This window comes from Oncorhynchus mykiss, chromosome 26 (genome assembly GCF_013265735.2).
Source record: "Oncorhynchus mykiss isolate Arlee chromosome 26, USDA_OmykA_1.1, whole genome shotgun sequence".
Lineage (NCBI taxonomy): Eukaryota > Metazoa > Chordata > Actinopteri > Salmoniformes > Salmonidae > Oncorhynchus > Oncorhynchus mykiss.
Genome location: NC_048590.1, coordinates 12,110,201 through 12,137,206, shown reverse-complemented (window position 1 = coordinate 12,137,206; position 27,006 = coordinate 12,110,201). Strand labels below are relative to the sequence as shown.

At 43.6% G+C, this 27,006-nt stretch overlaps 1 protein-coding gene across 1 annotated transcript in view; it reads left to right on the top strand.

Moving 5' to 3' along the window:
- Window positions 1-27,006, top strand: part of LOC110506257 (MAM domain-containing glycosylphosphatidylinositol anchor protein 1) — a 381,559-nt gene that overhangs the window by 282,484 nt on the left and 72,069 nt on the right. Inside the window, exons 11-12 of the mRNA XM_021585690.2 lie at window positions 2,463-2,729; window positions 3,068-3,216. Coding sequence (XP_021441365.1) covers window positions 2,463-2,729; window positions 3,068-3,216 — 416 coding nt within the window. The remainder of the gene's footprint in view (window positions 1-2,462; window positions 2,730-3,067; window positions 3,217-27,006) is intronic.

Genomic DNA, 27,006 nt, shown 5'->3' with positions numbered 1-27,006 from the left:
ATTTTGTAAAGCTTACTGGGCTGTGAATGTGTGGTTGTTTTCCATGTCTGTTCTTTTGAGGAACAATGTCATTTGGCAGTAATCAGACAGAGGTCTTAGTGACTTGACAGTGAAGGAGCTGGGAAAGAAAGGGTATATGTCTGTAATCATACTGTGCTGTGGACAGGAAGTGAGCAACAGGTGAATCTCCCCAAAGAGTAACCTACCTTTGACAAAGTAGAGACCCAGGCTTCGACAGAGCTGCAACAGATCCCTTCTGTTTTTGTTGATGGCTCCGTCACTGTTGTTTCTATTGGGGAGATTACGACAGTTGGGAGCAGTGTGGCCTGTAAGAAAGCCCTCCCCTCGTGTGGTTGTTAGAACGGGTAGTGTTCCTGTTCGCTCATTTATGTCCCCACAGACGAGCACATTTCCCTGGGACTGGAAGGATGGGAAATATCTCCTCTGAGTAATATGGGGATTTTGGGGGAGATATATATATTGTGCATAAGAACACATATTTTTCTGTCAATACAAGTTTTTTTTTTGTTTTTTTTTAACCAAATGTGATATTTACCCATTTTGAGGGGATCAATTTGATTGTGTAGTTTGGTTTTGTAGCAAATGATCAATCCTCCAGATTCTCTGCCTCTATTGACAGAGCTGTGTTTCTGTGACGGCAAAATTACCTTTCTGTAGCCTGTGGGACAGTGACTGACAATGTCTGCCTTACACCATGTCTCCTGCAGAATGATGACATCAACATATTTAAGATTTTGTTTTACTACAGTGCTAAACTCTTTGGTCCAAAGGTTGATGAGTTCAGGCTCTCAATGTTCCACATGCTCACTGATAGCGATCTCATGTTACAAAAAGAAAGAATACTATGTTGATAAGAGTGAGAAACAGGAAAACAGAAAACATTTGTTATCTTTTTCTTCATTGAACAAGTAAACTTGGAGGAGCTTTTTAATCTCACTCAATCCTACAGAGTTCTCCTGTCTACTGAGGGCCTCTGCATAGTTGCACTGGTCCTGCTTTTGGGCCCTGTGGAGGGAAGGAGGGCAAGGTCTGGGTGAGTGTGGGTCAGTGGGGCGAAGCGGTGTTTGGGGTGGTGAGGGGTTGCAGCTTCTCTCTCTCATCTCTCCCTCATTCTTGCCTTCCAAAGAATCAATATTCTTCAAAAAATGGTTCTTAAGATGTTAAAGGTTCTATATAGAACCCTTTGCCTTACAAAGGGGTTCATCTGATCAAAACAGTTATTGGTAGAACCCTATCCCTCTTCAAAGAACCCTATTGGAACCCTTTTTTCTAAGAGTGTAGGTATTCTGCTCTAAGGAAGTGAGTTATTCTTACAATGAGAATATTCAAGCTTGCGTACTCAGATATAATAATAATAATTTACTGGATTCCAGTAGCCCAAAGCACTTTACCTAGGCTTGCTAGCACTGACAACTTCTTTATTGAGGAAAATGTACTTACTATGACTGTGATATGTGGTTGTCTCACCTAGCTACCTTAAGAGGCATGCACTTACTCTAAGTCGCACTGGATAAGAGCGTCTTCTAAATGACAAAAATGTAAAATGTACAATTACCAGGCCTTGGTATCAACTCCACAATCTACACTTCATCTCCCGTATCGTCCAGGTCTCTTTGAAAGACGGCCAAAACATAGTCTATAATTACATAGCCATTGCCAATAAAGAAAAAATTAAACGGTAGCTTAAGGCTAACGTCGTGTGAACCCTAACGTTTGTGACCCCATACGTATCGTGGCATCGTTAGCTCTGCATTAGCATCCTTTGCTAATAAGTAGCCTATTAGCTTAATTGCAGCGCGGGGTGATTTGCAGCAGTATAATTCTGCTACGGTGCTAGCCATTGGACCTGGAGGCTAGTCAGTCATTCTCCGTGGATAGCTTCTGACATGTTAATTACACACGATTAGTGCTTAGCACGACGCTAACGTCTGCGCCTTGTGGCGTCCGATCCATCATGTCGACATATCAATTTTCACATGTCAGGTGTGACGTCTCTCTTGCTCCTTGTCTTTATTCTCCTGCAGGGTACTGTATGCAGGGAGAGGTTCCTGGGATAAGCTGTAGAGAGGCCAGGGTTTTATTCCACAAAATTAATTAATTATCAAGCGGCTTAGTATTGTTTACTTACGTCTTAAGACGTAAAGAACAATACTAAACCACTGATCATGATTCAAGGTTTCTCCTCCTTTCATTATGTTGCTGGGACCATTGTTGTGAAGACACCTATCTCCTTTTCTGCTTTCTTACTCTTCCCTCCACCCTCTCTCTCGCTCTACCTCCCTTTCTTGCATTATTCCATTAAAGATCTGTCTTTCTCAAAAACTGTGAGAGGAGGCTATTTGGGAACACTTTATTTGAAGTGCACCTACATAAGGATGTCATAACACGTTTATAACCCATACATAACTTATGAATTAACACTATTTTCCCCCTTCACTCAGACGCTCCAGTCCTGGACCCGGTCTTTCAGGATGTCCGTTCACCCAACTACCAGTTTGTGACGTTGCGCTGCCTCATTCAGAAGTCCAACCCGGCACGAGTGGCCAGTGTCCGCTGGGTCCGAAACGGCGAGCCCCTGTCCTCCCTGACCCCGAACCCGCAGGAGAACCCGCAGCTGAAATTCAAGCTGGACCCCAGCAACAATGGCACATATGAGTGCCGCGTCAGCAACGGCGTGGGCAGCTCCACCTGCACCTTCAACGTCTCGTGTGAGTACCAGAAGAGGTTGGAGTTCCTGGTAGTGTTAGGGTCAATTCCATATCAATTCAGTCCTTTCATGATGTCCAATTTAGGATTGCAGTGTTTGGTTTTCAACAGACATAATGGGACCCATATGGTTATGGCTACAAGATGAAAAGAGAGCAGTTTCTCATATAGGACTGAAAATGAAGTGCATTACAACTTTTAAAACAAATGGGCGTCTGACCCTCTGATACACAAATGGGCGTCTGACCCTCTGATACACAATTCATAAAGTACCAAACCAACCAACCAAAACTCCCACTCCCTCTTATCCTTCTTCTTTCTCCCTCCCCCAACACTGTAGCCCGTCCATACAACGCAGAGTTTTACTTTGATACGCCCAACCCCATCCGCATTCAGAAGGTCAACAACTACTCCTACAACCTCCAGTGGACCCAGAGAGAGCCGGCAGCTACAGACCGCATCATCGGCTACTGGGTCAACGTCCGCACGGTGGGTCACACACACACACACACACACGCACACGCACACGCACACACACACACACACACACACACACACACACACAAACACAAGCGCGCACGCACACACACACGCACACACACACACGCACTGCTTAAGGAGCCTCACACACACTGCAGAAGGAGTCACACACACATTGCAGAAAGAGTCCCCCACACATTGCAGAAGGAGCCTACACACACGCACACACACACACACTCACTCACTCACTCACTGACCCACTCACTCAGGAGCACTATATTGAGTGTTGTGTGAAGTGAAATAAGTGAACGTGGGCCTTCATAATTTGAGCCAGGGGAATAGCTGAGCCTGTGTTGGGAGTGGACAGTGGATCGATGGGAGCTTGTACTGCATTAACAACACTCTCTGAGCAGCCAAGATCCAGAGTGACACCTCTCTCCACCCTTCTCTTCCTCTCCTCCTAGCTACATGCCTCTCCTCTCCCATTTCCCCTCTTCCTCTCTCTCCTCCACTCTCCATGCTTTCCTCTCCTCTCCTCTATTTTACTTTATTTTCTTGTCCTCTCCTCTATTATCCTTTCACTCCCTTCTACTCCTCTCCTCCTCTTTCCTCCTCTCCTCTATTCTCCTTTCTCCTCCTCTCTGCCTCTTCTCCCCTCATATTGCCCATCTCCACCTCTCCTCTTCCTCTATTCTCCTCTCCCCTTTCTTCTCCTCCCCTTCTCTCTTCCTCTCCTCTCCACCCACTCATCTCCTCTCCATTCCTCTCATCTCCTCCACCCCCCTCTCCTCATGCTAATTGAGGACAGATACTCTCTGACAGATACAACCTCTCTTTATAAAGTTGGCAGTCTCCTGCTCAAAACGCATATCCTCCCTAATCATGACAGTGGCAGTGTCACATGGAAAATTACTCCATTGTTGTAACAGCAGGGTGGGCAGTTTCAAACGTCGCAGGTTGACGTTTAATATCATGAGTCTTGCCCTGGAGGTAGAACTGAGTGGTTTCCACTAGATGGGCCAGAGCCAAAGTCAGAATTGACTATGTTATATACTAGATACAAGTGTTATTCACAGAATTAAATATAGACTTCTCCTTAATGCAACAGCTGTGTCAGATTTAAAAAAACTTTACGGAAAAAGCATAATCTGAAAATGGCGCTCAGAGCCCAAAACAGCCAGAAAAATATCTAAATATCCAAATATCCATTTTGGAGTCAACAGAAGTTAGAAATAACACCATAAATATTCACTTAACTTTGATGATCTTCATCAGAAGGCACTCCCAAGAATCCCAGTTCGACAATAAATGACTGATTTGTTCCATGAAGTCCATCATTTATGTCCAAATAGCCACTTGTTGTTAGCGCGTTCAGCCTACTAATTCATCATCATGAGGTGCGAGCACTTTGTCCAGACAAAAACTTGAAAAGTTCCGTTACAGTCCTTTAGAAACATGTCAAACGATGTATGGAATCAATCGTTAGAATGTTTTTAACATAAAACATCAATATTGTTCCAACCGGAGAATTCCTATGTCTGAAGAAAAGCACTGGAACGAGAGGTATATCTGTCGGGAGTGCGCATCACGAGCCTGGGACACTCTGCCAGACCACTGACTGAAAGAGGTCTCATGAGCCCCTCCTTTATAGGAGAATCCTCATTCAAGTTTCTAAAGACGGTTGACATCTAGAGGAAGCCGTAGGAAGTGCAACTTCACTCCATAGACACTGTGTATTCGGTAGGCCAAGCTTTGAAAAACTACAAACCTCAGATGTCCCACTTCCTGATTGGATTTTTCTCAGGTTTTCGCCTGCCATATGAGTTCTGATATACTCACAGCTTTAATAATAATAATATGCATATATTAGCATCTGGAACAGTGTAGGAGGCACTTCACTCTGGGCACGGTATTCATCCAAAAGTGAAAATGCTGCCCCCTATCCCAAAAAGGTTAGTAACCTCCAACAGGGTATAAAGCCTGAACAAAATGACAGCTAATTACAGCTACAACCAAAGTTTCTCAATGTACAGTATACGTACAGTACCAGTCAATAGTTTAGACACACCTACAGTACTTATTCCAGGGCTTATGTTTACTTTTACTATTTTCTACATTGTAGAATATTAGTGAAGACATCAAAAATTATGAAATAACACAAATGGAATCATGTAGTAACCAAAAAAAGTGTTAAAAAATTTAAAAAAAAATAATATTTGAGATTCTTCAAAGTAGCCACTCTTTGCCTTGAGGACAGCTTTGCATACTCTTGGCTTTCTCTCAACCAGCTTCATGAGGTAGTCACTTACTCATGAATGAATTTTAATTAACAGGTGTGCCTTGTTAAAAGTTTATTTGTGGAATGTTTTACTTCTCAATGCATTTGTTTCAATCCATTGTGTTGTGACAAGATAGGGTTGGTATATAGAAGATGGCACTATTTGGTAAAAGGCCAAGTCCATATTATGGCAAGAACCGCTTAGATAAGCAAAGAGAAATGACAGTCCTTCATTACTTTAAGACATGATGGTCAGTCAATCAGGAACATTTCAAGAACTTTGAAAGTTTTATGTGCTATGATGAAACTGGCTCTCATGAAGACCGCCACAGGAAAGGAAGACCCAGAGTTACCTCTGCTGCAGATGATAAAAGCATTAGAGTTAACTGCACCTGATTACAGCCCAAATAAATTCTTCACAGAGTTCAAGTAACAGACACATCTCAACATCAACTGTTCAGAGGAGACTGAGTGAATCAGGCCTTCATGGTCGAATTGCCTCAAAGAAACCACTACTAAAGGACATCAATAATAAGAAGAGACTTGCTTGGGCCAAGAAATTTCTAATCCATATTTGAGATTTTTGATTCCAATCGCTGTGTCTTTGTGAGACGTAGAGTAGGTGAACGGATGATCTCTGAGTGTGTAGTTCCCACTGTGAAGCATGGAGGAGGAGGTGTGATGGTGTCGGTTTGCTTTGCTGGTGACACTGTCAGTGATTTATTTAGAATTCAAGGCACACTTAACCAGCATGGCTACCACAGCATTCTGCAGCGATACGCCATCCCATCTGGTTTGCGTTTTGTGGGAATATCATTTGTTTTTCAACTGGTCAATGACCCAAAACACACCTCCAGGCTGTGTAAGGGCTATTTGACCAAGACGGAGAGTGGTGGAGTGCTGGATCAGATGGCCTGGCCTCCACATGGTTTGTGATGAGTCGTACTGCAGAGTGAAGGAAAAGCAGCCAACAATTGCTCAGCATATGTGGGAATTCCTTCAAGACTGTTGGAAAAGCATTCCTTGTGAAGCTGGTTGAGAGGATTCTAAGAGTGTGCAAAGCTGTCATCAAGGCAGAATCTCAAATATAACATATATTTTATAACATGTACTTTTTGGGTTAATGCATGATTCCATATGTGTTCTTTCATTTTTTTGATGTGTTCACTATTATTATATAATGTAGAACATTGTATAAATAAAGAAAACCCCCCGAATGAGTAGGTGTGTCCAAACTTTTGACTGGTACTGTATATTTAACACAAAACAAGCATAGACTTACATAAGAAAACAACATGAAAGTATGTACACCTAACAAAAATATTAACGCAACATGTAGTGTTGGTGCCACTTTTCATGAACTGAAATAAAAAATCTGAGACATTTTCCATATGCACAAAAACCTTATTTCTCGGTCTGCAACAAACCCTTTTGTGGGGAAAGAATTGTTCTGATTGGCCTGCCCTGGCTCCCCAGTGGGCGGGCCTGGCTGCCAAGTGGGTGGGCCTATGCCCTCCAAGGCCCAAACATGGCTGCACCCTTGCGCTTCCCCCCCAAAAAATCCATAAATTCTTTGCTTTAACTAATTATGACAAATGTTAAGAAAATGTTCAGCAGTGTAATACAGTGGCTTGCGAAAGTATTCACCCTCTTGGCATTTTTCCTATTTTGTTTCCTTACAACCTGGAATTAGAACAGATTTTTTGGGGGTTGTATCATTTGATTTAAACAACATGCCTATCACTTTGAAGATGCAAAGCAGTTTTTATTGTGAAACAAACAAGAAATAAGACAAAAACAGAAAACTTGAGCGTGCATAACTATTCACACCCCCAAAGTCAATACTTTGAAGAGCCACCTTTTCCAGCAATTGCAGCTGCAAATCTCTTGGGATATGTCTCTATCATCTTGGCACATCTAGGCACATGGATTTTTGCCCGTTCTTCAAGGCAAAACTACTCCAGCTCCTTCAAGTTGGATGGGTTCCGCTGGTGTACAGCAATCTCCAGGACATTTAAATGTTTCCCCTTAAACCACTTGAGTGTTGCTTTAGCAGTATGCTTAGGGTCATTGTTCTGCTGGAAGGTGAACCGCTGTCCCAATCTCAAATCTCTGGAAGACTGAAACATTTCCCTCAAGAATTTCCCTGTATTTAGTGCCATCCATCATTCCTTCAATTCTGACCAGTTTCCCAGTCCCTGCCAATAAAAAACATCCCCACAGCATGATGCTGCCACCACCATGCTTCCCTGTGGAGATTATGTTTTTGGGGTGATGAGAGGTGTTGGGTACGCGCCAGAGAGAGTGTTTTCTTTGATGTCCAAAAAGCTCAATTTTAGCCTCATCTGACCAGAGTACCTTCTTCCATATGTTTGGGGAGTCTCCCACTCCCCTTTTGGCGAACACCAAATGTGTTTTCTTATTTATTTCTTTAAGCATTGGCTTCCAATCTTCGCTGTGGAGGTTTGCAGCTCCTTCCGGGTTATCTTTGGTCTCTTTGTTGCCTCTCTGATTAAGGCCCTCCTTGCCTGGTCTGTGAGTTTTGGTGGGCGGCCCTCTGTTGGCAGGTTTGTTGTGGTGCCACATTCTTTCCATTTTTTTCATAATGGATTTAAGGGATTTAAGTTTCTGATATTTTTTTATAACCCAACCTTGATCTGTACTTCTCCAGAACTTAGTCCCTGACCTGTTTGGAGAGCTCCTTGGTCTTCATGGTGACACTTGCTTTGTCGTGACCTTTGCTTAGTGGTGTTGCAGACTCCGGGGCCTTTCAGAACAGGTGAATATATACTTAGATTATGTGACACTTAAATAAAGCTCACCTGTGTATAATCTAACTAATTATGTGACTTCTGAAGGTAATTTGTTGCACCAGATCTTATTTTTTGGCTTCAAAGCAAAGGGGGTGAATACATATGCACTTTTCTGTTTTTTATTTTTTTGTAATTTTTTGAAACAATTTTTTTTTTTCATTTCACTTCACCAATTTGGACTATTTTGTGTATGTCCATTACATGAAATCCAAATGAAAATCCTTTTAAATTACAGGATGTAATGCAACAAAATAGGAAAAACGCAAAGAGGGATGAATACTTTTGCAAGGCACTGTAAAATCATTTATTTTCAAATAAGTTATCTTACATGTTATGTTGGCTGACAATTTGTTAGCTACTCTGTTCTAACGAATCACATAGCATATCATTACAGCAGTTTGTAGCATTATGTTAGCTAGCTATGTTAGTTGGCTACTTATATGTCAAACTTGCGAGTATATTAACTATAGGCTATCTAACTACACAACGTTTGTTGACTTGATTATACACTTCATTCTTAGCTAAATGGTATGCGTTCTCAATGGACATTTGGCTGCTTTCGTAAATTCGCTCTAGCTATCTTCTCCAATTTCAGAGCACTCTCGTCTGTGTACCAGAGTTCAGAATAATTAATAAAAGAGCGTTCAACACCCTTTGAATATGGCCGGTGGCAAAAAGGCGTAATTAAATTGTTGCCAGCAGCACAGTTACAGTCACCGACGCTCTGGATAACATGAAACTGCCTAACCATCTCTGCTAGTGTGAGAAAAATGGTCAGAGTGGTCTCATTTGTGTCTGGAAGTAGCTAACAAGCTAGTCAATGTTAGCTTGGGTGCTTGAATGCCGTTGTAAGGTCAGAACGCTCAAATCAACCCTACTCCTCGGCTAGAGCGTCCAGTGTGCGCTCCAGTAGCAAAACGCTCTGAAACGCACAATTTGATAACGCTCTGAATTAACGTGAGCACTCTGGCACTCCACATTGAGCTAGTATGCTCAACTGAAAGCATACTGTTAGTTTACTGTATACTAAAATGGACTAATAGTGTATAGCATATAGTATATACTCATGAATTAAGTATGTAGTATACAGTATGTTAGTATGGGTATTCGAACACAGCTAATAAGTGAAAGGAGCTCTGCATTAACACACCATCACTTCCTGATTAGCAATGTCACATGACAGAGGTCAGGGTAACATTAACTGAGCATATTGAAAACAGCCAGCAGGGGGAGACAAGCATTTTAAAGGTGAGCATCAATGCCATTGTAACAGAACAGACCATATCGTAAAAATGTCTGAAAACAAAAATGGCCTTTTTGGTCTTAATTTAAGGTTAGGATTAGGCATTAGTGGTAGCAGTGTGTTTAGGGTTAGCTTTAAAATAATATTGTATTACTTTATGGCGTTGCCAGCTATTAACCACTCTAGAGAGCTAGCTGCCTCCAGTACATGAGTCATCTTACTAAATGCCAAATCTGCTTTGTTTTCGCTTCTTCCTCTGTCTTGAAGCCTGTGATGAATATACCCCCCCCACCAGCCACTAACTATTGGTATTGGTTGTTGCAGTATGGGAAACACATATGAGAGTGTGTAGGGCTGTGTGTACAAATTGGTTGTTTTACTTGACTGTTAATATTGATGTTGTTTTACGTTAATGTATTTCCTGTCTTGGAGCTGATATGTCATGACATGACATGTGCTATTAAATGTATACTCTACATAGTCTGCAATGCAATAACTACAAATAGCTACTGTAAGCAAAATGTCGACCCTACATAGTTGCATAGCACAAAAATGCAGACGTGTGCAGTCCCGCAATTATAATCTCAACGTAAGTATACAGTATGGCCAGAGAGATTGAGAGGGTAAGGGAGGGATAGCGGAACAGAGCGGGAGAGAGAAGAAGAGAGAGAGAGAGAGAGAGAGAGGAAGAGAGGAAGTATCTTGATGAATTATATAAGAGCGGCAGGATTCCTCCCCCAAAAAGCACACACACAATCACACAAGGACACACACACACACCTGGGGGTCAGATGGGGGAGAGAGGAAATTGGGGGGCTGAATTAGCCTGCTTGCATTTGTGCGGCTGAATAGCTAATCGTCAGGTCTTTAAAACTCATACCTTACAGTAAGTAAGCGTCGGCTGGGAAACATGGGACTTAGCATCTCCCTACTTGGCAGGATACATTTTTTGAGTGAGTTTGAGCGCTCCTTCTGCTCTTCAATGTATATAGTTTGTGGGGTTGTTGAATGATAGCGTGATAACTGAGAGATGGAATACACCACTGCCAATTTGGCCAATTGTCTTTGCTAGGAAGTTTATCAATGTATAGTACGTAAGGAAGAAGCAACTCTAAAAGGACAATAGACCTAAGGTCCAGGTAGAAGATAATGGACCCTACACACTAAAAACGAATGGTTCTATATATGGTTACAACACTTATTGGGGCTCTAAAGAACCCTTTTTATGGTTCTATAAAGAACCTTTCTCAATCTTAAAGGTTCTTTGTGGAACCTTTTGAATAACCATACATTTGAAAAGTTTTTTTAGGTTAGTAAGTCCATAGATATTATTTGTGTGTTAATTGAAGTTGAATCAGGCTCAATGGGTTCTTTGAGTCATCATTGTTCCACATAGAACTATCACCCTTCCCAAAGAACCCTCTTTTCTTGGTGTGTATCAGATATTTATGTAGTAGGTGCTGTATATCCTCTCAAGGATCGGACCCTTTTTTTCAATTTTAATCTAAAATGACATGCCCAAATCTATCTTCCTGTAGCTCAGGAATGGAAGCAAGGATCTAAACTAAAAAAAAAAAAACGAAACGTCCTCTCACTGTCATCTGCGTTTATGTTCAGCAAACTTAACATGTGTAAATATTTGTATGAACATAAGATTCAACAACTGAGACATAAACTGAATAAGTTCCACAGACATGTGACTAACATAAATGTAATAATGTGTCCCTGAACAAAGGGGGGATCAAAATCAAAAGTAACAGTCAGTATCTGGTGTGGCCACCAGCTGCATTAAGTACTGCAGTGCATCTCTTCCTCATGGACTACACCAGATTTGCCAGTTCTTGCTGTGAGATGTTACCCCACTCTTACACCAAGGCACCTTCAAGTTCCGGGACATTTCTGGGGGGGAATGGCCCTAGCCCTCACCCTCCGATCCAACAGGTCCCAGATGTGCTCAATGGCATTGAGATCCGGGCTCTTCACTGGCCTTGGCAGAACACTGACATTCCTGTCTTGCAGGAAATCACGCACAGAACGAACAGTATGGCTCGTCGCATTGTCATGCTGGAGGGTCATATCAGTATGAACCTGCAGGAAGGGTACCACATGAGGGAGGAGAATGTCTTCCCTGTAACGCACAGCGTTGAGATTGCCTGCAATGACAACAAGCTCAGTCCGATGATGCTGTGACACACCGACCCAGACGATGACGGACCCTCCACCTCCAAATCGATCCCGCTCCAGAGTACAGGCCTCGGTGCAACGCTCATTCCTTGGACAATAAAAGCGAATCCGACCATCACCCGTGGTGAGACTAATGTGTGACTCGTCAGTGAAGAACACTTTTGCCAGTCCTGTCTGGTCCAGTGACGGTGGGTTTGTGCCCACACTTTTACGTTTTTGGAAATTAATGTAGGAGAATATAACACATTAGATCCCCCTAAGAGAAAGGCCAAAGTGTAATATTCCAGGTTAGGCACAGTTCTGATTTTGGCCGCTAGATGGCAGCAGTGTATGTGCAAAGTTTTAGACTGATTCAATGAACCATTGCATTTATGTTCAAAATGTTGTATCAAGACTGCCAAAATGTGCCTAATTGGTTTATTAATACACTTTCAAGTTCATAACTGTGCACACTCCTTAATAACTAATATACAGTACATGGGTTCTAACTTGAAAAAGGATTTGTTAGTTTAATATTGTACAATTTATGTTCTTCCCATATAAAAACCACAAAGACTGCCTGAAAGCCCCGAACACAAGATATCAGTGTTATTTAAATGGAAGACGTTAGTTAAACGCGGTAGCTCTATAACTAGCTAACGGTAGCAAGCTAGCTCAATCACTAGCTAACGGTAGCAAGCTAGCTCTATCACTTCCATGCTCACAGAAGCCCTTGACAATGCTCTTTCTCTGCTGGTGCTCCTGGCTGTTTGAAATGCTTTAGAAGCCACGTTGATGGTAAGGACAGCATCGACTTTGAGAAGCAACTTCTTGCTGAAGCCCTCCTTCCATTGTTGTTAGCCGTGGAAGTTCTCAGGGATAAAATGTGCAATTGCTAGCTAGCTCGATAGTTTTAAGTCTTTAACCTACGAGTATACGCTACACTCGCATTAACATCTGCTATCCATGTCTAAGTGACCAATACAATTTGATTTGATATGAAAGGTGAGAATGGATTTATATTTCCCCACCATGTGACGCTGAGCGCGGGGCATTGTGGGATTGTTTACAAAGTTAGAGTTGATTTGGAGAAAAACTCAAAACAACATTACAATATTAGAAAAAAATATTTAAGAGTTTGTAATTTAGGAATGTTTTCGTCAGGCAGATTTCTCAATAGGGACTTTGAAATTGGAAGTCTATCCATGTCCTGAGGACATTGGGAAATGCCTTTAAAACCAGGTGATAAAGGTGCAACATTGAGCGCTATTACCCTCAAGTAGGCTTGGGTTTTGCAAGGCTGTTTTGAACGGGGTTGGTGGATGCTCGTAATCCCATGACTCTGGATCAGAAGAATGCGTGTTTCTTCTAGTGGTGGACACTTGTTTATTTGTTTTTATTTGAACTATATCCCAAAACGTAACCCTTACAGTAACCATTCTGGAATGAGTGCCTAAACTTAATGTTTTAACCCTATCCAAACCTTAACCTTCTAAATTTGACGTTTGGAGCAACTTCTACATTTTACGTTTGGAGAAATGTGGATAAACATTTAATTCTCCAGTGAGACTGTGAGTGCTTGTTAAATAATAATACAAGAGGTGGTTTGAATAGCATGAGCTGGGAAATTTCAATTTTGGTTATTTAGTCGCATCCCCAGGTTCTTTCGTGAAGAGATTAGTGGAGTTCACAAGGTGTCACACATATAAATACACACACACACACTAAGGAGTGAAGTGTGTCGTTGCACAGGTGCGCTTGTGTGTATGTTCGTATGTGCTGGTATGCATGCATACGTGTGTGTGGTTGTGTGTGTGTGTGTGTTCGTATGCATGACTCCAGATCTGCAGGAACAAAGCTGCCTATTTGGTTGACAACATACACAGGCCATACATTGGGTTCACATACTAACAGTGCTTTGCAAAAGGATTCATCCCAATTCGCATTTTCCCTATTTTGTTGCATTTCAACCTGTAATTTCAATGGATTTTGTAGGGATTTCATGTAATGGACATACCCAAAATAGTCAACATTGTTGAAGTGAAATAAAAAAAAATAGTTGAATAAAAAATAAATAAAAAATGTGAAAAGTGGTGCGTGCACATGTTTTCACCCCCTTTGCTATGAAGCCGCTAAATAAGATGTGGTGCGACCAATTACGTTCAGAAGTCACATAATTAGTTAAATAAATTCCACCTGTGTGCAATCTAAGTGTCACATGATCTGTCACATGATCTTTGTGTATATATATACCAGTTCAGAAAGGCCCCAGAGTCTGCAACACCACTAAGCAAGGGGTACCGCCATGCAAGTGGCACCATGAAGACCAAGTAGCTCTCCAAACAGGTCAGGGACAAAGTTGTGGAGAAGTACAGATCAGGGTTGGGTTATAAAGAAATATCAGAAACTTTGAACATCCCATGAAGCGCCATTAAATCCATTATAAAAAAATGGAAAGAATCGGCACCACAACAAACCTGAGGTTTCTGTCTCCCCAGTTGCCTTACGCGGTAATTGACTGGTCCCAGCTTCTCGATCACCCCGTATGTGCCATGTTGCCAGGAACTTACTTTCGGCCGTGGGGATTAAGACCAACACCCTGTCTCCCACCTGGAATTCTCGGGGCTGTGCTCCCCGATTGTAGACCTGGGCTTGGGCGCTTTGGGCCTTCTCCATATGTTCCCTCACGACTGGCCATATGGCTGTCATCTGCTCTACCACGCTGCGTAAGGGGGTTGGTTGGGCTTCCCACACCTCCTGGGTGAGGTCCAGTAGGCCGCGTGGCCTCCTCCCATAGAGGACTTCGAAAGGGGAAAACCCAGTGGAGGACTGTGGTAATTCTCTGAGAAAATTAGGTGGGGTAGTAGCTGGTCCCAGTTCTTCCCGTCCTGCTCGATGACCTTCTGCAACATTTGTTTGAGCGTTTTATTGAAGCCCTCAACGAGCCCATCCATCTGCGAGTGAAAGACGCAGAGTCCGGATCTGCTTGATCTGCAGGCGACCACACAACTCCTTCATTAGGCGGGACATAAACTCAGTACCTTGGTCTGTCAGGATCTCGTTCGGGATGCCCACCCACCTAAAGAGGTCGAACAGCTCCCGGGCGATTCCCTTGGATACCGCCGCCCGTAGGGGAATGGCCTCGGGATACCAGGTGGCATAGTCTACTGTTACCAGGATGTACCGGTGTCCTCCTGCTGTTTTTTACCAGGGATCCCACTATGTCCATGACGATGCGTTCAAAGGGCACCTCTGTGATCGGTAAGGGGATCATTGGGTTTCGGTAGTGGGCCTTTGGGGCAGTCATTTGACACTCCGGGCAGCTGCGACAGTAGTCTTCCACGGCCCTCCTCATCCCGAGCCAGTGGAACAGGGCGGCGATTCGTTCCCGGGTCTTCTCCATTCCCAGGTGCGCCCCCAACAGGTGGGTGTGGGCCAGCTGAAGAACGGTTCCCACGTACTGTCGGGGCAGCAACAATACCTCTTGAATTTCCCTTGTTGGCGCGACACCTGATACAAAAGGTTATTCTTGATTTGGAAATGGGGGTACCACCAGTCACTCACCCCCCGAAGTAGCTGTCCATCCACCGCTATCACTTGGGCTGCGGCAGATTTCAAGTTCGGATTCTCCCACTGGGCCATCCCTAATTGTCCCCTCAGTTGGTCCCCAGCGGGTGTCTTGACTGGCCCCTCAAAATCTTCTTCCCGGCACCCCCTCCAACTCTGACTCCGGACCCGTAGATACAGGTTGGTCAACCGTTTGCTTACGGGCCGCACAGGCGGGTTATCCTCGCTCTCGTCTTCGGCCAGCTCGTACCTTCTTCCTCAGCTCGTGCCCCCACAGGGCCGTGAACAGCAGACAATCTCGTCCCATTAGGAGAGGTACCGGCAACTCTGGTACTGCACCAACCATCATCTGGCAGCTCCTTGTGGCATAATGATGTTGGCCAATACGGTTGGATACCGCTTTGTGTCCCCGTGAACACAAGAAATGGACATCTCCCTACCATATTCGGTCTCCTGGTTCAGCAGGCACGTTGTTACGAGGGTGACCATACTTCCGGAGTCTAATAGAGCTTCCGTGTCGTGTCCGTCAACCTTCACTGGGACCATGGGTGCAATTGATTCGTGGTGTGCCCAACAGGAGGTGACGTAGTTCACTGCGTGACCCACCTCGCCTCCGGGGCTTGCTAATTGCATCGACTCCTCTCGAGCCGAGCAATTCCAGGCAATGTGCCCCTGGGCACCACACTCAAAACACCTCCTTTGGTCTCCATCCACCTGGGGTCGTTGGTGGCGGGTTGGCCCTACCCCAGCAGTCTCCCCAGGGGTTTGCTTTCCTTTGACCCTGCCAACTGTCGGTTCGGGGTACACAGCAGTGGGGTTGTCCTTTCGACTACTCGAACAGGTCGGCAACTCGGCCTGGCTCCCACTCAGCAGGGCCTGAGTGTTCTAATGCATCTCCACTGCTTCCAGGAGGCCCTCCAAGGTCTGGGGTGTGCATAGACTTGCTGCCCTCTTTATGTCGTGGGGTAGTGCCCATAGGAAGCGATCCAGGACCACTTTGTCTAGGATGGAGAAGGTGGGTACGTTGGTTAGGATCCATCCCCTGGTGACGCGCAGTAGGCTCGGGGGGATGCGTCGGCTACGAACCTGCACTCGTGGAATAGTTGAGCCTGATGGGCCAGGCTGTACCTGTAGCGGCTGAGTATCTCCCGTTGTAGTTAGCCGCCTGTTCATCGTTTAGGTCCCTATATGCCATTTGGGCATTCCCAGAGAGGAACGGGGCCAGCAGACTGGCCCACTTCTGCCTTGACCATCTGTCCTGTAGTGCTATCCGTTCGAACGTACAGAGGTAGGTTTCGATATTGTCTTCTTCTGTTAGCTTGATTAAAAACTTGTTTGGATGTGATTCATTAGACGCTCCTCCTTGTAGCTTCCCGAAGTTCCTCAATGAGGCCAACGTTTTGTAGCCGTTGTTCCTCCAGCGTTGGTTCCTGAACTGCCTGTTGGGCTTGTTGGGCCCGGATGAACTGAGCTATCAACTCGTCCATGCTGATGCTGCATAAACATAAACTCTGATCTGACCACGTTATTATCTGACCACTTGTGGCAGACCAGGGGGTTGGGTCAAAACATTTACACAGATCAGACACAGACAGAGTAGTATTAGCTCAGTTTCAAAGGTGTTTATTAAAATAATATTTCAAAAGAAAAGAATAGGTCTCCCCCATGAGACCCTCTCCGGGATACCGTCTTCTGGGCTCCGGGTCTTGCTGTATCCTGTGGGGATCAAAAACTGAACTCACTCCTGTTACCTCTGCAACCATCCCCAACTATACGGGAGTCCTTTCTTCCCCCAGTCTCTTTCCTGTGTGCTGCCCTTCTGGCAGCTTTGTGGGACTTGTACAGCTGGTGAGCAATCAGCCCTTGATTACTCACCAATCCCCAATCAGCCCCAATTAGTCCTGGCCAGTGGGCCCGTCCAGACCTGGCACGTCCAGCAGATGGAGCCATCGCCTTGGATGTATACTCCATCTGTCCCCAGGCCTCGACGAGTCTCCCCCTGGTGGCTGACCTGCTGTTCGCCACAGTAAACTTCTGACCCACTGGGAACTTGATGAAAGAAATATGAGCTATTTTAAATCATTCTCTCTCATTCTTAAAATAAAGTGGTGATCCTAACTGACCTAAGACAGGACATTTTTACTAGGATTAAATGTCAGGAATTGTGAAAAACTGAGTTTAAATGCATTTGGCTATGGTGTATGTAAACTTCCAACCTTAACTGTACATTTGCAAGACACTGTACTGTGTATTCAAGTATGTTTGAACACGTATGGACACACACACACCCACACACAAACAAGCGCGCACACACACACACACACACACACACACACACACACACACACAGCTTTCCCAGCGTGTTAGTCAGGACAGTACATTACCCTCTTGTAGTAATGCATGAAGACATGAAGGCTAACCCCAGCTGCTAGTCTTCAAAGGTGTACGACTGATGCCGGTGGCTGCTTTGACACCTCTATCCCAACAAACATCTTAACAAAAATCCCTGAGTGAGAAATGATTGACTGAGAACAGTCAATCTTCACCCTGTGAAGGCTGACCCTTTTTGTGTGAAGATCTGTCGGCACATGCTTGAGTAGATAATATACACACATGTATAGTATGTTTATCAAATCAAGCCAACTTGACACAACTGTGGGAAGCACTGGAGTCAACATGGGCCAGCATCCCTGTGTAAAACTTTTGATACCATGTTGAGTCCATGCCCCAAATAATTGAGGCTGTTCTGAGGGCAAAGGGGGGTGCAACTCAATATTAGGAATGTGATCACACAAACACACACAGAGGCAGATACACACACATACACAGGTGGGGTGGGGTAAAAACTTGACATTTACGTTTGGGATAATGTATATGAGGGCCTTGCACTGGGATTGAACCCGCAATCCTTGGAGCCGTACTTGCACCCTAGCAAGCCGTGAGCCTACTAGATAGTAATAGGCGCTCAGGTTGCCTCTAGTGGACGGTATCGATGGCAACTCTTGATGTCATGGGGACCTGGACAAACGTTGATTACTGAAGTAGATCTGGTGTGACCTGGCTGCATAGACCCATTGTATTGTAAATTAACACACACATATGAGAACGCATTTTAGTACTACCAGTGGTGGGAAAAGTACTCAGTTGTCATACTTGAGTAAAAGTAAAGATACCTTAACCGCTAGTGACTCTCCATCCCGCATGCGGGAGCGTAATCATCGCCTGACACTAATTAGCATAACGCAACAGACATAAATATCCCTATAAAGTATTCCTATTCATGAAAATCACAAATGAAATATATTGAGACAAAGCTTAGCCTTTTGTTAATCACCCTGTCATCTCAGATTTTCAAAATGGCTTTACAGCCAAAGCTAGACAAGCATTTGTGTAAGTTTATCGATAGCCTAGCATAGCATTTTGTCCAGCTAGCAGCAGGTAACTTGGTCACGGAAATCAGAAAAGCAATCAAATTAAATCGTTTACCTTTGATGAGCTTCGGATGTTTTCACTCACGAGACTCCCAGTTAGATAGCAAATGTTCCTTTTTTCAAAAAATATAATTTTTGTAGGCGAAATAGCTTTGTTTGTTCTTCACGTTTGGCTGAGAAACCGCCCGAAAATTGCAGTCACGAAAACGGCGAAAATATTCCAAATTAGCTCCATAATATCGAAAGAAACGTGGCAAACGTTGTTTATAATCAATCCTCAAGGTGTTTTTCAAATATCTATTCGATAATATATCCATCGGGACAATTTGTTTTTCAGTAGGACCGATTGGAGTAATGGCTACCTCTGTATTTTACGCGAGAATCTCTCTGGCAGCATCAGGTGACCACTTGCGCAATGTAGCCGCTTACCGGTATTCTTCAACATAAATGCGTAAAACTACGTCACAATGCTGTAGACACCTTCGGGAATACGGAGAAAGAGTAATCTGGTTGATAGCCCATTCACTGCTCAATAGGGACTCATTGGAACGCAGCGCTTTCAAAACATGGGGCACTTCCGGATTGGATTTTTCTCAGGCTTTCGCCTGCAACATCAGTTTTGTTATACTCACAGACAATATTTTTTACAGTTTTGGAAACGTTAGAGTGTTTTCTAGAGTGTTTTCTGTCAATTATATGCAATTATATTCTAGCATCTTGTCCTGACAAAATATCCCGCTTACTACGGGAACGTTTTTTTTCCAAAAATGAAAATACTGCCCCCTAGTTACAACTTAACAGAGATAGATACATGACTTCCTCACTCAAACATAACCCTACATGACAGTACATACACAAAGAGTTGGACACACACCCGACTCACCTGTCTGGCCAGCTTTTTTTTCTTCTGGTGTGAGGGTGATAGTGACACAGGCTTGTGGTAAGCTAGAATGAGGAGGGAGAATGAGTTATGTCTAAATATAGCTGTGTGAACTTCTGGCTGTCTGCCTGCCAGGGGCCATGCTAACACACACTCCGACGGCCTCTCTTCTCATTACCTCACCTGGATAAATACTGTGTGAGTGAGTGAGTAGGTGAGTGAGAGAGTGAGTGAGTAGCCAATTATGAAGGCTTTATTGGATGGTATTGGCGATGATGATGAAATTGTCTTGACATGAGGATCCAAGCTATTTCCACATACTCTGATGTAGAGTTTTAAATCAATATAATATCCTTTTCACAAACCAAGGAGCTTGTTGTGTATTGAATTATATTATGTGATTGGTGAGGCAGACAAGGCTACCAGTCACGCACACTGAGAGTGTGTGGAGCAGAGAACTGTCCATTACTTGTGTAGTGCTGAAATGTTATAATTTGTCCATTTGCAGAGCTTATGTTCTCTCTTCCCATGTGAGAATACGTTGCCAAGTTTACTTTCCCTGGATACACTAGCTCACGGGACAATGGCTAACGTAGGCCTAACCGGAGATATAAAAATAAAGATTATATATACTGAAAAAATATATATACGCGACATGCAACAATTTCTAAGATTTTCGAGGTACAGTTCATATAAGGAAGTCACTGACTTGAAATAAATTCATTAGGCCATAATCTATGGATTTCACATGACTGGGAATAAAGATTTAGCCTATATTCGATTCTGCAAATTGTTTATTTAAGTTTGAATTAGTCCTAAACTATTTGATTATCTAAAATGTAAAGCTATTGTTGTGTTATGTCGGCTATAGTCTTTCAGTAGCTAAGAAGGCTAATTAGAAGGCTATTTTTCTATAAAGCGATTTGAGTGGCGAATCACGTTTTGAAAATAAATAGATATTCTTATTTTATGAAATGGTTTCCTATTGTCCAAATGTTCAATAGACATGCAGACAAATTAATTAATGCAGGAGAGGGGAATAGTAACAATAGCCTAATAAAAATAATTACCACTCAAAAACTATTCAATGAATGGATGTTATGTGGCGGGTAATGCATCGGCTCTTGGAACAATTCTATGCGGATGGTTCGGGTTGCGGAAAAAAATGTGTCCTGATGTCGGGTATCAAGTGGGGTTCTCAATTGATGTGACCGGTGTGGTGCGGGTGCAGCTCCAAAAAACAGACCAGTGCAGGACTCTACATTGATGCTATAACCCACCTGCTATGAATCCAAGTCTAAACGCACTTTCTGTCTGGAGTGTGGGAGTAGTGTCTGTAAGTTTAAGTCCACTGACAAATGTTCCCCCTGAGCCCAATCCATCTGTCCACTGTCTTGAAGTGTGTGTCTGTGTGTGTGTGTGTGTGTGGCATCTGTGAGTGGCTGCATCCCCCTGTGTTCAGACACATCGATCCCTCGTCTGCTAACCACATGCTGACCAAAGGGTGTGTGCGTGTGTTTGCATGCATGTGTGTGTTTGTCTGTCCCTGCTCGTCTGTCCCTGCTCTTAACTGTCAAGTGCTCAGAATTGCAGGGATGTCACATTCCCACAGCAGACACCCACCCCTAAGCAGTTAACCATAAACAAACACAATAACAGATGGAAAAGACACGCTTTAAAAAACTGTCATATACATCCATGTACATAATACATTCAGATTATGTTCATATGATTATGCATATACTGTGCAATGCATAACAATGTTTATATTCATAAATATATGAATAATCAACTCATATGTACACATCCACACACCTAGTTAGATGTGGTCAGGGCCGGTTCTGGACGTGCAGAACATCCTTATGAATCTAAGCATGGCACTAAGCATGGCATATTCAAAAGTTACCTTTCCACCCAGACAGAGGCTCTACTGACACAGAAAAATTTAAGCTTCAACTGCTGGCTACTCGTCCGTTGTATAACCCAACAACAGAAGTGCTTCCCTAAAAGCTGCCTGGGTTTAAACAAACATCTTCTGTTTTCAGAAAGAGAAAAACTACATTAATAGGGGCAGAATATTATAGGCTACAGTTCAGCTTCAGATTGTTATAGAGAGGAATCAATATACAGTAGCTAACGTTAACAGGCTAGGTTAGGCTACTGCCTTAATCACTAATCGTCTTCGTCTCACACAAACATAAAAATGTACAATCACTTAATTGGCAGATTCATTTTTATTGTTTCACAATTGGATAATCCCATATAAACACACACATCACCATAGCTACCAAGGATAGTGGGAGTGAACTTTGGGAGAAGTGGGAATGGGGTGGGGGCGGGAACTGCAACAATGTTATGAGCTTGTGGCTAGTGTGCCGCGGGCGGTGTAGTAGCCAATCAGGGGAGCCGGAGGGCGGCAGCCATTTGTCAAATTGCTGCCACAAATTCGAGTGGTGGGCTAATCTTGCCTAATGGGAGGGCCGGCCCTGACTATGATCCCGTGTGGCTCAGTCGGTAGAGCTTGGCTCTTGCAATGCTAAGTGGCATGAGTTTGATTCCAGCTAGGGCCACCCATATGAAAAATGTATGCATGACTGCAAGTCACTTTATGATAAAAGACTCGGCTAAATGATATATACCTTATATCTGTATTTTCTTGTTCCAGCTAAAAGGATCTGCCCTTTTTTTTCAATTTTCTCCTACAATGACAAACCCAAATCTAACTGCCTGTAGCTCAAGCCCTGAAGCAAGGATATGCATATGCATGGTACCATTTGAAAGGAAACACTTTGAAGTTTGTGGAAATGTGAAAGAAATGTAGGAGAATAACATGATACACACAATAGATCTGGTAAAATGTAATACAAAGACAAAAACAACCATTCTTTTGTATGTTTTTTTACCATCATCTTTGAAATGCAAGAGAAAGGCCATAATGTATTATTCCATCCCAGGTACAATATAAATTATGGCCACTAGATGGCAGAAGTGTATGTGCTAAGTTTTAGACTGATCCAATGAACCATAGCATTTATATTCAAAATGTTGTTTCAAGACTGCCCAAATATACCTTTTATGTTCAAAATCTCCTCAAACAATAGCATGGCATTTTTTTACTGTAATGTAATAGCTACTGTAAATTGGACAGTGCAGTTAGATTAACAAGAATTTAAGCTTTCTGCAAAATTCAGATGTGTCCATGTCCTGGGAAATGTTCTTGTTACTAACAACCTAATGCTAATCGCATTAGCCCATGTTTGCTCAACCGTCCCTTGGAAGGGACACCTGTCCCGAAGAAGTTTTAAATGACAACAATGTGATTCAATGCGTCAGATTTGACCCTCTGAAATGTATGTTTTAATAAAATGAATAAAAGTAATAAAACACATGAAGTAAGATTAATATATGGTGACTTGGGAAAGTTTCCCGACCCCTTTAGTTATGTTACAGCTTTCTTCTAAAATTGATTAAATAGTTTTTTTCCTCATCAATCTAGACACCCCATAAATATCACCCCATAAATATCACATTTACGTAAGTATTCAGACCCTTTACTCAGTACATTGTCAAAGCACCTTTGGCAGCTCTGTCAGGTTGAATGTGGAGCGCTGCTGCACAGCTATTTTCGGGTCTCTCCAGAGATCGATCCGGTTCAAGTCTGGGCTCTGGCTGGGCCACTAAAGGACGTTCAGATACTTGTCTCAAAGCCACTCCAGCGTTATCTTGGCTGTTTGCTTAGGGTTGTTGTCCTGTTGGAAGGTGAACCTTCACCCCAGTCTGAGGTCCTGAGTGCTCTGCAGCATGTTTTTATCAAGGATCTCTCTATACTTTGCTCCGTTCATCTTTCCCTCGATCCTGACTAGCCTCCCAGTTCCTGCCACTGAAAAACATCCCCACTGCATGATGCTGCCACCATTCTTCACCGTAGGGATGGTGCCAGGTGTCCTCCAGACTAGACTCCTGGCATTCATCAGAACAGAGAATCTTGTCTCTCATGGTCTGAGAGTCTTTAGGTGCCTTTTGGCAAACTCCAAGCGGGCTGTCATGTGCCTCTTACTGAGGAGTGGCTTCCGTCTGGCCACTCTACCATAAAGGCCTGATTGGTGGAGTGCCTCAGAGATGGTTGTCTTTCTGGAAGGTTCTCCCATCTCCACAGAGGAACTCTAGATCTCTGTCAGAGTGTCCATTGAGTTCTTGGTCACCTACCTGACCAAGGCCCCTCTCTCCTGATTGCTCAGTTCCAAACTTCTTCCATTGAATAATTATGGAGGACATCATGTTCTTGGGGACCTTCAATGATGCAGAAATGTTTAAGTACCCTTCCTCAGATTTGTGCCTCAACACAATCCTGTCTCGTAGCTCTACGGACATACCTCATACCTTGGTTTTTGCTCTGAAATGCACTGTCAACTGTGGGACCTTATATGGACAGATGTGTGCCTTTCAAAATCATATCCAATCATTTGAATTTACCACAGGTGGAATCCAAACAATTTGTTGAAACATCTCAAGGATGATCATTTGAAACAGGAGCTCAATTTTAAGTCTCTAAAACAAAGGGTCTAAATGCTTATGTAGATAAGGTATTTCTGTTTTTAATTCTTAATACATTTGCAAAAATGTCTAAAATCTGTTTTCGCTTTGTCATTATTGGGTATTGTGTGTAGATTGTTAAGAATTGTATTTATTTAATCCGTTTTAGAATAAGGCTCTAAAGTAACAAAATGTGGAAAAAGTCAATTCTTTCCGAATGCAGTGTACCTAGTGTACATACAGTAGCTACATCCACTCAAATGTTCATGCAAGCTCTGGAACATGAGGAAGCTAATGTTCGAAAGTGTATGTGTATGTGTGTGTGATTTGAACTCTGCTCTCAACCAGATGTTCTCTAGGTGGGCATGAATCTGCACAAACACTCACCTACACTAATGGCATGTACTAGAGCTATAGAGTGGTGTACACATTACAAAGAGAGTGGGGGATGCAGCCACTCACACACACACACACACACACACACACACACACACACACACACACACACACACACACACACACACACACACACACACACACACACACACACACACACACACACACACACACATACCACACCAACACACACACATCTTTACCAGTGTTGGTGTATTAGTTTGAAGTGGTGTGCCTAATGCGTTGCTGGGGCCTTGTTCCTTAATGCCGGGGTCTCATAGCTGGCCTTTATCATGATACATAATTACATTTATAACCAATGTGTTTGACCCCACCGTGGGGATTAACTGTTTGTGTGTGTGTGTGTGTGTCATCTGTGAGTGGCTGCATCCCCCTGGATTCAGACACATCGATCCCTCGCAAAACAGTGCCACTGGCCGCCCCAGCCGCATTTCTTCTTGTTTTGAGGAATTGAACATCCAGGATCATGGTTAACAAAATCGTAGTACATACACAAATCAAATTGTATTTGTCACATGCGCCGAATACAACATGTGTAGTAGACCTTACAGTGGGGTGGTTACTTACAACAATGAAAATTTATGAAAATACCTATAAAAAAAGTAAGAAATAAGAATAACAAATCATTAAAGAGCAGCAGTAAATAACAATAACGGGGCTATATATAGGGGGTAACTGTTCAGAGTCAATGTGCAGGGGCACCGGTGTCGATGGAAATGAGGTAATATATGCTTGTAAGTAGAGTTAAAGTGACTATGTATGCATAGATAATAACAGAGAGTAGCAGTAGCGTAGAAGGGGGGGGGGGGCAATGCAAATAGTCTGGGTAGCAATTTGATTAGATGTTCAGGAGTCTTATTGCTTCGGGGTAGAATCTGTTTAGAAGCCTCTTGGACCTGGACTTGGCGCTTTCCACTTTCCATGCGGTAGCAGAGAGAACAGTCTATGGATAGAGTGGCTGGATTCTTTACAAATTTTAGGATCTTCTTCTGACACCTACTGATATAAAGGTCCTGAATGGAAGGAAGCTTGGCCCCGGTGATTTACTTGGCCGTATGCACTACCTTCTGTAGTGCCTTGCGGTCGGAGGCCAAGCAGTTGCCATAACAGGCAGTAATGCAACCCGTCAGGATGCGCTCGATGGTGCAGCTGTTAAACTTGAGGATCTGAGGACCCATGCCAAATATTTTCAGTCTGCTGAGGGGGAATAGGTTTTTCGTGCCCTCTTCGTGTGCTTGGACCATGTTAGTTTGTTGGTGATGTGGACGCCAAGGAACTTGAAGCTCTCAACCTCCTACACTACAGCCCTGTAGATGAGAATCTCAGTCCTCCTTTTGCTGTAGTCCACAATCATCTCCTTTGTCTGGCTCACATTGAGCGAGAGGTTGTTGTTCTTGCACCACACGGTCAGGTCTCTGACCTCCTCCCGATAGACTGTCTCATTGTTGTCGGTGATCAGGCCTACCACTTTTGTGTTATCTGCAAACGTAATGATGTGTTGGAGTCATGCCTGGCTGTGCAGTCATGAGTGAACAGGGAGTACAGGAGGGGACTGAGCACGCACCCCTGAGGGGACCCCGTGTTGAGGATCACCATGGCGGATGTGTAGTTACCTACCTATACCACCTGGGACGGCCCGTCAGGAACTCCAGGATCCCTTTGAAGAGGGAGGTGGCCCCAGGATCCTTAGCTTAGTGTTGAGCTTTGAGGGCACTATGGTGTTGAACGCTGAGCTGTAGTCAATGAATAGTATTCCCACATAGGTGTTATTTTTGTCCAGGTGTGAAAGGGCAGTGTGGAGTGCAATAGAGATTGCATCATCTGTGGATCTGTTTGGGTGGTATGCAAATTGAAGTGGGTTTGGGGTTTCTGGGATAATGGTGTTGTGAGCCCTGGCCAGCCTTTCAATTAATTTCATGGCTACAGACGAGAGTGCTATGGGTCGGTAGTCATTTAGGCAGGTTACCTTAGTGTTATTGGGCACAGGGACTATGGTGGTCTGCTTGAAACATGTTGGTATTACAGATTCAGACAGAGAAAGGTTGAAAATGTCAGTGAAGACACTTGCCAGTTGTCCAGCGCATGCTCAGAGCACACGTCCTGGTAATCCGTCTGGCCCTGCGGCCTTGTGAATGTTGACCTGTTTAAAGTCTTACTCACATTGGCTGCTGAGAGTGTGATCACACAGTTGTCCGGAACAGCTGATGCACTCATGCATGTTTCAGTGTTACTTGCCTCGAAGGGAGCATAGAAGTTATTTAGCTCATCTGGTAGGCTCGTGTCACTGGGCTTCTCTCAGCTGTGCTTCCCTTTGTAGTCTGTAATAGTTTGCAAGCCCTGCCACATCCGACGAGTGTCAGAGCCGGTGTAGTACAATTCGATCTTAGTTCTGTATTGTCGTTTTGCCTGTTTGATGTTTTGTCGGCAGGAATAGCGAGATTTCTTATAAGCTTCCGAGAGTCCCGCTCCTTGAA